Source organism: Nerophis ophidion, linkage group LG08 (assembly GCF_033978795.1).
Source record: "Nerophis ophidion isolate RoL-2023_Sa linkage group LG08, RoL_Noph_v1.0, whole genome shotgun sequence".
In the NCBI taxonomy this organism is placed as follows: Eukaryota; Metazoa; Chordata; class Actinopteri; order Syngnathiformes; family Syngnathidae; genus Nerophis; species Nerophis ophidion.
The window spans coordinates 59,198,581-59,214,968 of NC_084618.1; the positions used below are offsets into that span (position 1 = coordinate 59,198,581).

General features: G+C 38.1%; 1 protein-coding gene across 1 annotated transcript in view; it reads left to right on the forward strand.

Moving 5' to 3' along the window:
- LOC133558057 (cAMP-dependent protein kinase type I-alpha regulatory subunit) overlaps nucleotides 1-16,388 on the forward strand; it is a 26,267-nt gene continuing 9,879 nt past the window's right edge. The window contains exons 1-2 of the mRNA XM_061909130.1: nucleotides 1-159; nucleotides 1,927-2,135. Of these exons, the coding sequence (XP_061765114.1) occupies nucleotides 1,962-2,135 (174 nt within the window). The 5' untranslated portion in view covers nucleotides 1-159; nucleotides 1,927-1,961. The remainder of the gene's footprint in view (nucleotides 160-1,926; nucleotides 2,136-16,388) is intronic.

A 16,388-nucleotide genomic window follows, 5' to 3' on the forward strand; every position in this document is an offset into this window, starting at 1 on the left:
AAGGCTGCTGATTGGCTCTCAGCAGTATCCGGTGGGGCAGCGGTCCAGGGCTCGGGAAAAAAAGATCGAAGGGAGCAGAATCTGGTAACGGTACTCTTCGACAAATACCGAGCGTCCCGAGTCACCGTCGAAGGGCTCGGTAGGATTTTTCTGTATCTAGTGAGTATTCCTAGCCTTTTACTTGAACGCACGCATGACCTCGGGATAGGTGACATTTGTTTTCGCTGGTTCGCGTTTGTTTATGATAGAACCCAAGATGGCGTCGCTGCAAGAGGGCTTTGCCTTTGCACGGAGCTAGCAGGCTAAACACCATACTGCACTCTTTTAGCTCGGCATTTACACTGGCCAGACAAGTAGAGCTGTTATATCGGTGGTATTTGTTTTTTTAGTGTATTGTATGTAATGTTTGTCACGTAGTCTGCTCATTGTTAGTTGCTATTGCTAGCCTCCCTTTTAGCCCCCCCTGACCTAGACGCTATTACACACTGTACTCAGTGATAGCTTGATGTAAATATGTAAGGCATATTTCATTTGTGGGCATGAATCTTTCTTTACAAAACACATACAATAACCCATTGTTTAGCAAGGTCATCGAGAATCCTGATGATTTATCTCATATAAATGACAGCTTCATTTGATGGTGCAGTTGACAATAAAAAAAACTATTGGTGTAGCACAATGGTTCTCAACCTTTTTTCAGTGATGTACCCCCCGTGAACATGTTTTTAATTCAATTACCCCCTAATCAGAGCAAAGCATTTTTGGTTGGAAAAAAAGAGATAAAGAAGTCAAATACAGCACTATGTCATCAGTTTCTGATTTATTAAATTGTATAACAGTGCAAAATATTGCTCATTTGTAGTAGTCTTTCTTGAACTATTTGGAAAAACAGATATAAAAGTAACTAAAAACGTGTTGAAAAATAAACAAGTGATTCAATTATCAATAAAGATCTCTACACACAGAAGTAATCATCAAGTTAGAGTGCCCTCTTTGGGGATTGTAATAGAGATCAATCTGGATTCATCAACTTCATTCTAAACATTTCTTCACAAAATAAGAAATCTTTAACATCAACATTTATGGAACATGTCCACAAAAAATCTAGCTGTCAACACTGAATATTGCATTGTTGCAATTCTTTACACAGTATATGAACTTACATTCATATTTTGTTGAAGTATTATTCAATAAATATATTTGTAAAGAATTTTTGAATTGTTGCTATTTTTAGAATATTTGTAAAAAAAACCTCACGTACCCCTTGGCATACCTTCAAGTACCCTCAGGAGTACGCGTACCCCCATTTGAGAACCACTGGTGTAGCACCTTAGTTCTGCATCTAAGGTCCCTAAGACAATGTATTTTCTTAAATTAATAGCTGAGCTTGTCTGCATTTATTCTGTGCTGGCTTGTGTGTTAAGTGATAACTTGATGTAGGATAGTTTGTGGTTTCCTCAGTTAAACGCATTCAAAAGGCCTTCCTGTTTCAGAAAGGCCAACCACCATTTGAGTAATACATGAGAATATGAAGATAACTTACTACACAGATGTTAATCAAGTGATCCGTGCCAGTTTTTATGAGAAGCACCATTCTATTTATTTTTAAACTTCTTGTAGGAGTTTTAGCATCACACATTTTACTTTAATAAAGTAGGGTTGATTACCTCATATTTGTGTGATCAAGGTAAAATAAGGCCTTGTGTATGAAATGCTTTCACAGTGGGCTAGTTGTTTTTTTTTATTTCAAACTTGATGAAAAATGTTGTGGTCAGGCATCATAGGACTACATTCAGTCAAACAGAGAGTATCTATTTGCCTTTGCACTCTGCCTCTATTTCTCTCACATTCCTGTTATCCAGTAGCCCCAGCATATTGCTCGTTTTCATTCCATAACTTTTCCTCTTGGCTCTGTCCCGCACCCAGGCTTAGAGGTCATAGAACAAGTTGCGGTTGTCGTCATGGCTTCTGGAAGCACGAGCAGTGAAGAGGAGCGAAGCCTGAGGGAGTGTGAGCAGTATGTGCAAAAACACAACATCCAACAGCTGCTGAAGGACTGTATTGTCCAGCTGTGCACCTCCAGGCCCGAAAGGCCTATGGCCTTCCTCAGGGAGTACTTTGAAAGGCTGGAGAAGGTACGTCTAGCTGCTGGACACGAAGTTATAATATTTGTTTTTTTTATGGCTGATAGAAGGATGTGTCATAGAGTTTTTGCTTGCCAGGCAATATATATTTGATCTTACCGGGAGAACCACAGGGGGGAAAATTGATTTAAATTGTACCGCTGCTGTCAGTTTTATTCACATTCAAATTGTGTATTTTTGTCATCTTTTGTATCTCTTTTATTTTGGTAAAGTTGTGAGTGTTTTTTTTCCTCAGTTATTTTTATTTCAAAGGACAATTTGCAGCTTTTTCCAAACTGACCTTATTTTAACATGTAAATTGTACCGTACGTACAGCCTGAGAAGGTTCCTGCAATAAAACACTCCATGCCATTGTTTAGGGCCACAACCGCTGGGGGTGGCGGCACATGATCATAAAGACTCCATGTTCAAGCCAATTTAGATACAGACTGTTTATATTTTAAATGACTTGTGACATATGGATGGTTCAATTTGGAAAAACAACTTTTAAAATTAAACCCTATTAGAGGCCACAAACACATATTCATATAATCGATCATGGCTTCTCGCCACGGCAAAATAAAAGCCGCCACACCTTGAAAAAAGATCTATTTAATTTGACGTCTGTGGAAGCAGAAAATGCTGAAGATGACTACTATAATACTTCTTGATTGCAAGCAAACACTTTGGTCAGCTTAACATTTTATGTTAGATAGTGAAGTGGACCTATGATGATTCTAACCTACATTTAACACATTAAGGACTCCATTTTCACTGTACTCCAAAAATGATTTTTTTGACCTCAAGTGTCTAATCGCTCCAAAATGCTTCAAAAGGGATATTTTCGCATCAGATCTGGGCCACATCGAGAGGTTGTCTGAATCTGTTTGGGATCTGATCTTTTCAAATATGATTGCATTCTAAACTGCAATGCGGCCTGTTAGCGAATTCTACGTCATCTTTGGTCCAGCTTAGTTATTTGTGTGTGCGGTATTACAATTTGCAATTCTCTTCTTCCTCCTCCTGAGAGTTGTTTTCATCATCTGCCTACTTCCTCGACACAACAGCCACGGCACAAACCCACTAACACACTGATCTGTGGCGTCCATATTTTCTTTGGTAGTAGCGATTTCCTTGTTCATTTACAGAATCAGGTAAACTTCCTTCGTTTCACTTTTTGAACTGCAAATGCAAGTGAATTCAAGGCCACATTGGGGCTTGTGAGCATGCATACTGTAGTCTGATAAAGATCATATTTTACTTGTAAACTAAACAGTCAGCTGGAAAAAATGATTTCCCAAAAATCTGATTTGGTTTACTTTGGCCTACACCTACAGTTTAAATGTAGTGCATTTCCGATGAAATGAAACCATGTGTTAATCACAAAGATTATTATCAAACTGTATGTCAGGCTGATGAAAAAAATAGGTACTAATCAAATATACTGCAAAACAAGAGATTCAAATACATCCTTACTAAATAAAATAAAATAATATATATGTTTCTTAAATAAACGGTCAATACAATAGTAGTGCAAATGAAAATACAGCATCACTACTTTTGTCATAATTTTTGCGCTTGTTTAACTTCTCTATGACTTTAGCGCCGTACTTCTTTTTGTTTGAGATAGTCAATGCTGCCACAAGTGTTTGAGTAGTGTATTACAATTCTCAGTATTGGGCCACAGCTGAGAACTGATATTTTTTGGGGGGTGCTCGTATAGTAGGGGTGTGGGAAAAAATCCATTCGAATTTGAATCGCGATTCTCACGTCGTGTGATTTAGAATTGATTCTCATTTTTAAAGAATCTATTTTATTTTTTTTTAATCAATCCAACAAAACAATACACAGCAATACCATAAGAATGCAATCCAATTCCAAAACCAAACCTGACCCAACAAAACTCAGAAGTGCAATAAACAGAGCAATTGAGAGGAGACACAAACACGACACAGAACAAACCAAAAGTAGTGAAACAAAAATGAATATTATCAACAACAGTATCAATATTAGTTATAATTTCAGCATAGCAGTGATTGAAAATCCCCCATTGACATTATCATTAGACATTTATAAAAGTTTAAAAAAAAGAATAGTGTCACAGTGGCTTAATTCCATCGCATCTCATAAGCTTGACAACACACTGTGTCCAAAGTTTTCCCAAAGATAAAATAAGTTATATTTTTAGTTCGTTTAATAGTTAAAACAAATTTACATCATTGCAATCAGTTGATAAAACATTGTCCTTTACAATTATAAAAGCTTTTATTAAAAAATCTACTACTCTGCTAGCATGTCAGCAGACTGGGGTAGATCCTGCTGAAATCCTATGTATTGAATGAATATGGAATCGTTTTGAATCGGAAAAATATCGTTTTTGAATCGAGAATCGCGTTGTATCGAAAAAATCGATTTATAATCGAATTGCGACCCCAAGAATCGATATTGAATCGAATTGTGGGACACCCAAAGATACACAGCCCTTTCGTACAGTATGTATATATTTTTGGTATATATATTTTTTTGAATAATAACATGTTTTTAATGGCAATACTCATATTTTTGTGCATTTTTATTGTCATGTGTTTCAAAAGTTTTTATGTTTTTTTATTTTTAAACTTTTGCTTTTTTTACGGTTTTGCTTCTTTATTTACTGTTTCAAAATAATAACAGTGCTTTGATGTGGGTGGATGGGGAGTGGGGGGTGGGGGGGAGTGCCTGTGGACAGGGCTTACAACAAGTTTACTCGAAAGCAGTTTTACTAGACTTGGGCTTGCAGGTAAAACACCTTTAGAAGAAGACAATAGGACCAAGGGTGTCTAAATCAAGTTTAAAAAAACTTCAAAATATGAAATTATAAAGCAAGCTTTTTTTTTCTTTTTTTAACAATAATCTTGTGTGTTGCTTTTAGCAGATAGAAATATTGTTGTTTTAAACTACTGTACTTTTATTAATTTTGGACTACTTACCCAATTCGTAAAGCACTCTGGTCAACTTTATTACTTTCATAATTGGTTTTATATATGAAGTAGATTTCAACACCAAGAGGTTGTTAGGATATCTTTTGTTATTTATGAAATATTTAATTATTATTATGCATTCATCCATTGTTATTCTTAACATGGAGGGACCATGATACACTTTACAAAAAAAGTAAAATGACTTTAAAGCAAATCTCTCCATTTATTAATTATGAGACAGTTTATGGAGGCTTTATTATGATTGTTTTATTAGTTACTTTTTTTAAATAAAATGTAATAAGGCAGTCAACCATTAGCTTTGCTCATTTATGATGATGTTCTGTAGTTGGCTGTTCCTTTAGAAACACGCTTGAGATAATCCAGATGTTTCAGAAAAAACAAGAGTCCTAATTTGTCTTTCTTGTTGAATTATATACAGTAACATCACAAAGTACTACTCAGATGTTTTAATGTCATTGTGAATATAAGTGTCTTCTCTAAATGTCCAGCATATGTTTTTAATTAATTGTAAACTAATCCTCAGCTCTACAATACAACAGTTGATGATTTATTTTAAATTTCTGTTGTAAATGGTTGTACTTTCAAATGTACATGTAAATTTTATGTGGAATGTCATTTAGGATAGCTGAACGTCTGTCCCTATGTTGTATAATTTGCAGTTAAGGCAGAAAATGAATCACAACGATAGTTTCAGCACATTGTTTATTCGTTTATACAAGACAAAATAATTCTAGACAATACAATACAATAAGACATCAAATAAGACATGAGTCAACCTATTTAGGCCCGCCCACTGGCACCCGCCCCCCACGTCAAATCGCTGCCATTAGTTTGAAAACGTAAAAAAAGAAGCGAAACCGAAAAAAAGAAATGAAATCGTAAAAAAGAGAAGGGAATGTGATAAAAAGGTGAATATCAATCAATCAATCAATCAATCAATGTTTACTTATATAGCCCTAAATCACTAGTGTCTCAAAGGGCTGCACAGACCACTATGACATCCTCGGTAGGCCCACATAAGGGCAAGGAAAACTCACACCCAGTGGGACATCGGTGACAATAATGACCCAGTGGGACGTCGGTGACAATGATGACTATGAAAACCTTAGAGAGGAGGAAAGCAATGGATGTCGAGCGGGTCTAAAATGATACTGTGAAAGTTCAATCCATAATGGATCCAACACAGTCGCGAGAGTCCAGTCCAAAGCGGATCCAACACAGCAGCGAGAGTCCCGTTCACAGCGGAGCCAGCAGGAAACCATCCCAAGCGGAGGCGGATCAGCAGCGCAGAGATGTCCCCAGTCGATACACAGGCAAGCAGTACATGGCCACCGGATCGGACCGGACCCCCTCCACAAGGGAGAGTGGGACATAGAAGAAAAAGAAAAGAAACAGCAGATCAACTGGTCTAAAAAGGGAGTCTATTTAAAGGCTAGAGTATACAAATGAGTTTTAAGGTGAGACTTAAATGCTTCTACTGAGGTGGCATCTCGAACTGTTACCGGGAGGGCATTCCAGAGTACTGGAGCCCGAACGGAAAACGCTCTATAGCCCGCAGACTTTTTTTGGGCTTTGGGAATCACTAATAAGCCGGAGTCCTTTGAACACAGATTTCTTGCCGGGACATCAATCAATCAATCAATGTTTACTTATATTGCCCTAAATCCCTAGTGTCTCAAAGGGCTGCACAAACCACTACGACATCCTCGAAAGGCCCACATAAGGGCAAGGAAAACTCACGCCCAGTGGGACATCGGTGACAATAATGACCCAGTGGGACGTCGGTGACAATGATGACTATGAGAACCTTGGAGAGGAGGAAAGCATATGGACATATGGTACAATACAATCGGCAAGATAGGATGGAGCTAGACCGTGTAGTATTTTATACGTAAGTAGTAAAACCTTAAAGTCACATCTTAAGTGCACAGGAAGCCAGTGCAGGTGAGCCAGTACAGGCGTAATGTGATCAAACTTTCTTGTTCTTGTCAAAAGTCTAGCAGCCGCATTTTGTACCAACTGTAATCTTTTAATGCTAGACATGGGGAGACCCGAAAATAATACGTTACAGTAGTCGAGGCGAGACGTAACAAACGCATGGATAATGATCTCAGCGTCTTTAGTGGACAGAATGGAGCGAATTTTAGCGATATTACGGAGATGAAAGAAGGCCGTTTTAGTAACGCTTTTAATGTGTGCCTCAAAGGAGAGAGTTGGGTCGAAGATAATACCCAGATTCTTTACCGTGTCGCCTTGTTTAATTGTTTGGTTGTCAAATGTTAGAGTTGTATTATTAAATAGAGTTCGGTGTCTAGCAGGACCGATAATCAGCATTTCCGTTTTTTTGGCGTTGAGTTGCAAAAAGTTAGCGGACATCCATTGTTTAATTTCATTAAGACACGCCTCCAGCTGACTACAATCCGGCGTGTTGGTCAGCTTTAGGGGCATGTAGAGTTGGGTGTCATCAGCATAACAGTGAAAGCTAACACCGTATTTGCGTATGATGTCACCTAGCGGCAGCATGTAGATGCTGAAGAGTGCAGGGCCAAGGACCGAACCCTGGGGAACTCCACACGTTACCTTAACGTAGTCCGAGGTCACACTGTTATGGGAGACACACTGCATCGTATCAGTAAGATAAGAGTTAAACCAAGACAGGGCTAAGTCTGACATACCAATTTGTGTTTTGATACGTTCTAATAAAATATTATGATCGACAGTATCGAAAGCAGCGCTAAGATTGAGGAGCAGCAACATAGATGACGCATCAGAATCCATCGTTAGCAATAGATCATTAGTCATTTTTGCGAGGGCTGTCTCCGTGGAGTGATTTGCCCTGAAACCGGATTGAAAAGTTTCACATAGATTGTTAGACGCTAAGTGTTCATTTAACTGCTCCGCAACAATTTTTTCGAGGATTTTTTAAATAAAGGGAAGGTGAGACACCGGTCGGTAGTTTACCATGAGGTCAGGATCGAGGTTAGGTCTTTTAAGAAGAGGATGAATAACCGCTTTTTTGAATGCTAGGGGAACAGTGCCCGAGGAAAATCATCAAAACCTTTGAAACACACAAACACAATAGAAGTGTACACAAATATAAATATTGGCATCGAAAACATAATATATCATGATTAAAGAAATATTCACCCCAAATCCTGTTTTTTTTCAATGTTTGAATTAAATTATTGCCAAAGCTTGTTTTGGTGGTAATACAACTTTTTTCTGCTATGTCATCTATTCCCGATATAAAATCTTAATGGCAGCGTTTTGGTTCCATGCGCTCACGGCCCAACAACGGGCTCTCAGGTTAAAAAACACTGTTCTAGATAAACTGTATTCAATACGCCCTAGTGGGAATTTTCTGCAAAATTTTAGTCCACAGTCACATTTATTACCGACTTTTTGAGTATGTATAAGTCCTTGAAATTGCAAATAAAACCCTCCACACACCACCCTCTCAAATTATCAGAAATTATATTTTGAAAATGTTCAGTGTTTAAATATCATGCATGTGAGATTCCTGAGAAAACGCGTGTTTTTAAACATTAATTTTCACGTCACAATATTACTACCCTGTTTTTTTAATGAAATATCAATAAAAATATGATCTAAAGAAAATTTGTTGAAGGCTTACCGCAGCTGCAGGTACTCGCTGTTCCTCTTGAGTTGTACGTTGGGGAGACGTTTAGGAGCGCCGAAAAAAAGCTCGCTAGTTAGCTATCCATCTAGCTAGCTTGCTTGTTGTTGCCTCTGTTGTCTCCGAGCCACAACGTTGACGGCTGCCTGCTTTGCTTTTAATCATATTTGGATGATTACAATCCGAACAGTTAGTTCCGATCCAGTTGCAGTTCTAGAACAGTGGTGTCAAACGTATGGCCCTTGTTTAATCCGGCCCGCAGCCCCCACGATCAGGTTTTTAAATATTATAATTAGTTTCATTTTTTTAGATGAAAGAGACTGCTGTTTTATGTGTCCACTGGATGTCGCAATAGCAATTCAAGTGTAACTTATGTCAAACTTGACAACGATGACGGGTCAGCTGATTTTAAGCGCCCTCTGGATTGGCTGCCGCTACTCCAATTAGCGCAGGTGCAAGCAATCAGCTGCTCCTGTTGTGGCTGGCGGCAGATGGCCGCGGTATTGACGGACAATACCTTCTTTCATTGTAGATTATCCACTCAAAAGATTAAATACCAAAACGGTAAGATGCAAAGACTTAATGTAAATCAGCTTGACAATTATTTTTGCCATTGCAATTGGTTGAAATAAACGATGCCAGTGCCCAGAACTCCTTTGTTAAAATGTGTGTTTCTACATTTGTCATGTTGGTTCTATTTTATTTCAAACTTAAATCTACCATGTTCTCATATTAGTTAAGTTTGTAGTTATGTTACCTTGTTTTAGATTATGGTGTTATTTTGATAACTGTTTTGTTTATATTATGATTGTAATATTTGAATGATGATAAATGTGTTGTGGAAGAATTTGCATTTCACCACTGCGGCGGTTTTAGGAAACACTCGATTGTTTTTTGTAACTTTTGCAATGAACTGCCAACATGAACAGGAAGTGCTTAAAGTTTAAGGGCTTTGTAAAAATACTGAGACAAAGTCTGAGTCCTTCATGGGGTTTTTGAAACTGCACCAATTTTTTCCATAAAATTTTCAACTAACTTAAAGGCCTACTGAAACCCACTACTACTGACCACGCAGTCTGATAGTTTATATATCAGTGATGAAATATTAACATTGCAACACATGCCAATATGGCATTTTTAGTTTACTAAATTGCAATTTTAAATTTCCCGCAAGTTTCTTGTTGAAAACGTCGCAGAATGATGACGCGTACAGGTGACGTCACTGACTGTCAGGAAATATTAGCTCAGCACCAGTTACGGCTAAAATTCGTCTGCTTTAATGGCATAATTCCACAGTATTTTGGACATCTGTGTTGCTGTTGCAATTGGTTCATTTAATAATGGAGACTATAAAGAACAATGCTGTTGTTAGAAAGCGGTGGATTGCCGGTGTTTCTTTGTTGTGAAGCGAAGCGGTCAAGTGAACATGTTTTCTCTACGTCAACCAGCATGTTTTTGGATGGGGAAATTGTGATATATATCTTACCGGAGAAATCATTGGATTATTCGTCGTCCTGCAGGAGCTGTTTAAAAGGCAGCTGTGAGCTTGGCTCCTCGGCTTTTCTCTGAGACACTGGGTGTTCACCGCAGCCATCCGACCTCGAAGTATGTCTTTACAATCTTTAAAATCTCACTAAAACACTATTAAAACAAAAAACAGATAAGGGATTTTACAGAATTATCCTAGTAAATGTTTCTATTTACATCTGAAACGCTCACACTGCCGCCGCACGGAGCCGTTGCTTTTTTTTTTTCCTAGTTTTCACTATCAATATCCTAATTCACGAATCTTTCATCCTCGCTCAAATTAATGGGGAAATTGTCGTTTTCTCGGTCCGAATTGCTCTTACTGCTGGTGGCTCCCATCAAAAACAATGTGAATATGTGTGGAGCCCTGCAACTCGTGACGTCACGCGCACATACATCCGGTAAAGGCAGGGCTTTTCTATCAGCGACCAAAAGTTGCGAACTTTATCGTCGATGTTCTCTACTAAATCCTTTCAGCAAAAATATGGCAATATCGCGAAATGATCAAGTATGACACATAGAATGGACCTGCTATTCCCGTTTAAATAAGAAAATGTCATTTCAGTAGGCCTTTAAAGTGTTTTATCAGTCCGGCCTGAGTGGGAGTAGATTTTCCTCCATGTGGCTCCTGAGCTAAAATGAGTTTGACACCCCTGTTCTACAGTATTTATTAGTAGCCAGTAAGAAGGTACATTTTTGACATGATGGATTGTAAACAAAAGACACAACACCGGAAGTACGTTACACAAGGGTTTGTGGCTACAGGATATAGTTACCAAATAGGAAATGTTTTTTTGAGTTTTTTGCATGCATGCAATAGACTTCTACTTTACATTTGCAATGATAATTATGTTTATTAAATTATATACTAGAAAACACAAAAAATTATGTGGTATATGTAAGTGTCAAAAAGACAGACAAAAGAGGTTGGTATATGAGAATAAATCTAATGGTATAGAGTAGAAATGCACCCTATTGCAAAAAATTGAGTCTGTATTTTAAAAATGTTTTTTCTGGGTTTGCATGGTAGCCATCCCCTGTTTTTTTCAAAGGGTGCTCACATCCCTGAAATATGTATCTTGAAGTCAAACATTACCACGCTTTGGGCTCCTTAAAAAGGGGTTGAAAAGCGCTATACAAGTACAACCCATTTACCATTTACCATTACTTGGATTATGATTGAATCTTCATCTGAAAGGGAAGATATGAACATCCCATCAGTCCTCAATTGCAGTGATAGCAGATTTTTTTTTTTACAGTAAACGACCGTTTTCTTATGTTCATAGTTTGTATTTGTGTTTAGCGCTTGGCAATACTGCTACATGTTGACATAGTGTGCCACCAAAGCTGGATCTGTTTTGCGCACAGATTTTAAAACTTGTGGCTCATCCTCCCAATTGCAAGCAAAAATATGTAAGGTTTTGGATCATAGTTTTTCCCAAAGTAATCATTGTTGCTCTCACAAAGTCTGCATAACTAGCATTGTAATTGATGGGGAAGGAATATGTGGTTCCCACATCTATGTCACGATTATGTGATTGACTGGCTTGCTCATTATCTTTGAAAATGGCTCAGGAATCACAGTGATACTATTTTAATCATATCTTAATGCCTTTTGGTGTTTTTATATATGTATGTATGTATGTATGTGTATATATATAAACATATGTATATATACATTATACATATGTGTGTGTGTATGTATATATATCAATCAATCATATATATATGTATATATCAATCAATCAATCAATGTTTACTTATATAGCCCTAAATCACTAGTGTCTCAAAGGGCTGCACAAACCACCACGACATCCTCGGTAGGCCCACATAAGGGCAAGGAAAACTCACACCCAGCGGGACATCGGTGACAATAATGATCCAGTGGGACGTCTGTGACAATAATGATTATGAAAACCTTAGAGAGGAGGAAAGCAATGGATGTCGAGCGGGTCTAACATGATACTGTGAAAGTTCAATCCACAATGGATCCAACACAGTCGCGAGAGTCCAGTCCAAAGCGGGTCCAACTCAGCAGCGAGAGTCCCGTTCACAGCGGAGCCAGCAGGAAACCATCCCAAGCGGAGGCGGATCAGCAGCGCAGAGATGTCGAGGCGGATCAGCAGCGCAGAGATGTCCCCAGCCGATACACAGGCAAGCAGTACATGGCCACCGGATCGGACCGGACCCCCTCCACAGGGGAGAGTGGGACATAGAAGAAAAAGAAAAGAAACAGCAGATCAACTGGTCTAAAAAGGGAGTCTATTTAAAGGCTACAGTATACAAATGAGTTTTAAGGTGAGACTTAAATGCTTCTACTGAGGTGGCATCTCGAACTGTTACCGGGAGGGCATTCCAGAGTACTGGAGCCCGAACGGAAAACGCTCTATAGCCCGCAGACTTTTTTTGGGCTTTGGGAATCACTAACAAGCCGGAGTCCTTTGAACGCAGATTTCTTGCCGGGACATATGGTACAATACAATCGGCAAGATAGGATGGAGCTAGACCGTGTAGTATTTTATACGTAAGTAGTAAAACCTTAAAGTCACATCTTAAGTGCACAGGAAGCCAGTGCAGGTGAGCCAGTACAGGCGTAATGTGATCAAACTTTCTTGTTCTTGTCAAAAGTCTAGCAGCCGCATTTTGTACCAACTGTAATCTTTTAATGCTAGACATGGGGAGACCCGAAAATAATACGTTACAGTAGTCGAGGCGAGACGTAACAAACGCATGGATAATGATCTCAGCGTCTTTAGTGGACAGAATGGAGCGAATTTTAGCGATATTACGGAGATGAAAGAAGGCCGTTTTAGTAACGCTTTTAATGTGTGCCTCAAAGGAGAGAGTTGGGTCGAAGATAATACCCAGATTCTTTACCGTGTCGCCTTGTTTAATTGTTTGGTTGTCAAATGTTAGAGTTGTATTATTAAATAGAGTTCGGTGTCTAGCAGGACCGATAATCAGCATTTCCGTTTTTTTGGCGTTGAGTTGCAAAAAGTTAGCGGACATCCATTGTTTAATTTCATTAAGACACGCCTATATATATATATATATATATATATATATATATAATGTATGTATATATATATATGTGTGTATATGTATGATAATGGCTAATATAGATGCAAATTATTTTTTTCCATTCTACTGGTACTTTAATAGCATAGCGTCTTTGCCATAATTTAGCGGCTAATCGATTTTATACTGGCCCATGTTGACAAAACAATCCCATGTAAAATGTCGTGGAATAACAAAGTATTTATTTTTGAGACATCAGAGCAGGTGGGAGGTTATGAAATGAGACGTACTGACAGGAGATTGCAGGCAACAGTTTCATCTAAGCAGAAGGGGAGGAGTCTTGCAGATAAGTATGTCTGTCAGTCTGTGACTTCACAAATGGCCCACTGTTAAAAAAAAAAAGCATTCACAGCCTCAGGCCTCCAAAATTTTGTGCAAACTCACGCCCAAATGCATGAATCTTATGATTTGACACTTTGGCATAGTGTAACACAAGTAACAAACATTCTGACAACATTTGTAAGTCAGAAAAGAGGGAAATCCCCATATGTCCTTTGTAAAACAGATACATTGCAGGCATTATTAATATAGTGAATATTTAAAAAAAAATAAACACCCACTGCAAGTGTACATGGCAATTGCATAGGAAGACAAGTAGGACAAATAAACAAAACTTGTCAATTCTAAGAAAATATGTTTTGGTGTACCAATTTGTTCAACTTAATATTCACATTTACAAATAATATTCTTCATCAGAAGTAAACTTTTGCTATTAAGAAACTTTAAAAAAAAAAAACATTACTAACTGTCATGTAACAACTTAAATATACCACTCTAAAATTAAGTACATAAATTATTGTATGATGTATATTTGTACTGAGCTGTCAGAACAGACATAGCTATCATCACTATGCTAGAACTACATCACTATATTATATAGTACTATTGTCACTGTCACATTTTTTTTATTTTTACCTTCACTGACACCAAAACAAAATTGTAGAGTAAGTTGTTTTTTTTAACTTTATTTTTTATTTTTTTTTAAGAAAACGTTGGACGAGTAGCGACAGAATGTTTTATGCGGTGCCAATGCTGTGGTAATTTAGCACAAAAAAATGACAGGGGATACCACAAACATGTGTGTCATGTGTCTAAGAGGAGCATCAACATCTGCATTTCAAAATATGGCGAGTCTCCTGAAAATGTTAAAAGAAATAGGGGATTTTTGTACATCAAAATAATTTGCAAGCCAGTCAATTTCATCGCAGTTTATGGATTTTAATAATTTGTAAGGTTTCCTCGGAAGAAAGTCTGAAATATTGGTTGGTAGGTTGAAGTTTATTGCGAACATGTATGTGATACATCACATATTTTCATTTCTATTTGCAACATGTCTGAAAAGGAGTCGGAGGAAGCAAAGTGTATTGTATCTTACCTCTTTTCCACTCCATAGCAATTACTAAATCATGTGTTTACTTCCTGTTCTCAATGTACAACACAATTTACATAAATTATTTCTAAATGGTATGATTTATATGAAATATATGATTTCTAAATATGGCAAGCATTTAATAAAACTAATTCTGGAATCCTTCATGTAGCTTAAAAGTAAGAGGTTTTTCAAGCTGGCTGATAATGTCTTTCCCATGGTCACAAATATGCTGCTGCCTGCTCTTCATCACATATTATATATGTCACTCATTTGTCAATGTACGCAAATTTGTGGATTGTTTATATTTTCTGTCATCTTCATGTCCATCCTTCTGTGTCATATTATTTGATTAAATCACAGAACATAAAAACTAGCTGCGCTCTTTAATGAACCCATGCACGCTGCGATTGTTGCGAACGGAAGCTTGTTCTGCAATCGACGCAGTCGTGAAAACACACAAAACGGTTGAAAGAAGGAAAAAGCAGCGCCAGGAAAGAAGGACAAAAAATGGAATTCCCAGCAAAAAAATGAAATTATGTGTGTGCCGATCAGCACTCAAAGAGAGGAAGGTTGTGTGCGAAAGGGAGCTGGGATGAAGGGTGTCTGTCTGAGCACGGCAACACAGTTGTCTGAAAGAAACACTGCTCATTATTACTAACTTACTCTGTACTTATCACAATGTTTTAAAAATACTAAATTCTGCTATTGTATATTAGGCATTATATATGTGTCTTAATGTTGAGGTCGCAAAGGCAGATTTTGAGGACAGAAAAATATGTTTTACAAGTTAAGATATTATCCATCCATCCATCCATTTTCTACCGCTTATTCCCTTTCGGGGTCGCGGGAGGCGCTGGCGCCTATCTCAGCTACAATCGGGCGGAAGGCGGGGTACACCCTGGACAAGTCGCCACCTCATCGCAGGGCCAACACAGATAGACAGACAACATTCACACTCACATTCACACACTAGGGCCAATTTAGTGTTGCCAATCAACCTATCCCCAGGTGCATGTCTTTGGAGGTGGGAGGAAGCCGGAGTACCCGGAGGGGAACCCACGCATTCACGGGGAGAACATGCAAACTCCACACAGAAAGTTAAGATATTAAATTTTGTAAAAAAATTAAACTCACGCGAAACATTTTTTTTGTGTGAATATAAATGTATTTTGTGCACAAGAAAAAGTCTTTGCTTGTTTGACATTATCCATATTTACACGTAATAATTAGTGCTGTCTGCAGTCAGACGGATGTGCTCCCTCACGCCTGCCCAATTCGGTGAATGCATCTTTCCAAGGACCCAGTCGATGCAGTTGAGGGAGTGTGGGTCATGGGGAGAGTCCTCCAATCGCAGCTGCAGCACTTTTATTCTGGACGGACTAGCTTTCACAAATCGCAACTCTTCCTGGTTGTGTCACATGTTCACCGGCTTCCGGTCAAGTCCACAAAGTGAAGAAAAAAAGAGAAAGAAACCTAACAGAATATTAGATTATGAAGCAAGAATTGTTTTGATTCATCTGGTGTATGTGTGTTGCTGTCGATGGATTTACATCCTGCTGAGAGATAATTATTTCATTTCTTAAACATATTGGGATAGTTTATACTGTAACCTAAATTGTACAGAGCACTAAGATTAGTCCTACTCATATCAATTAGAGATTTTTAGGAGA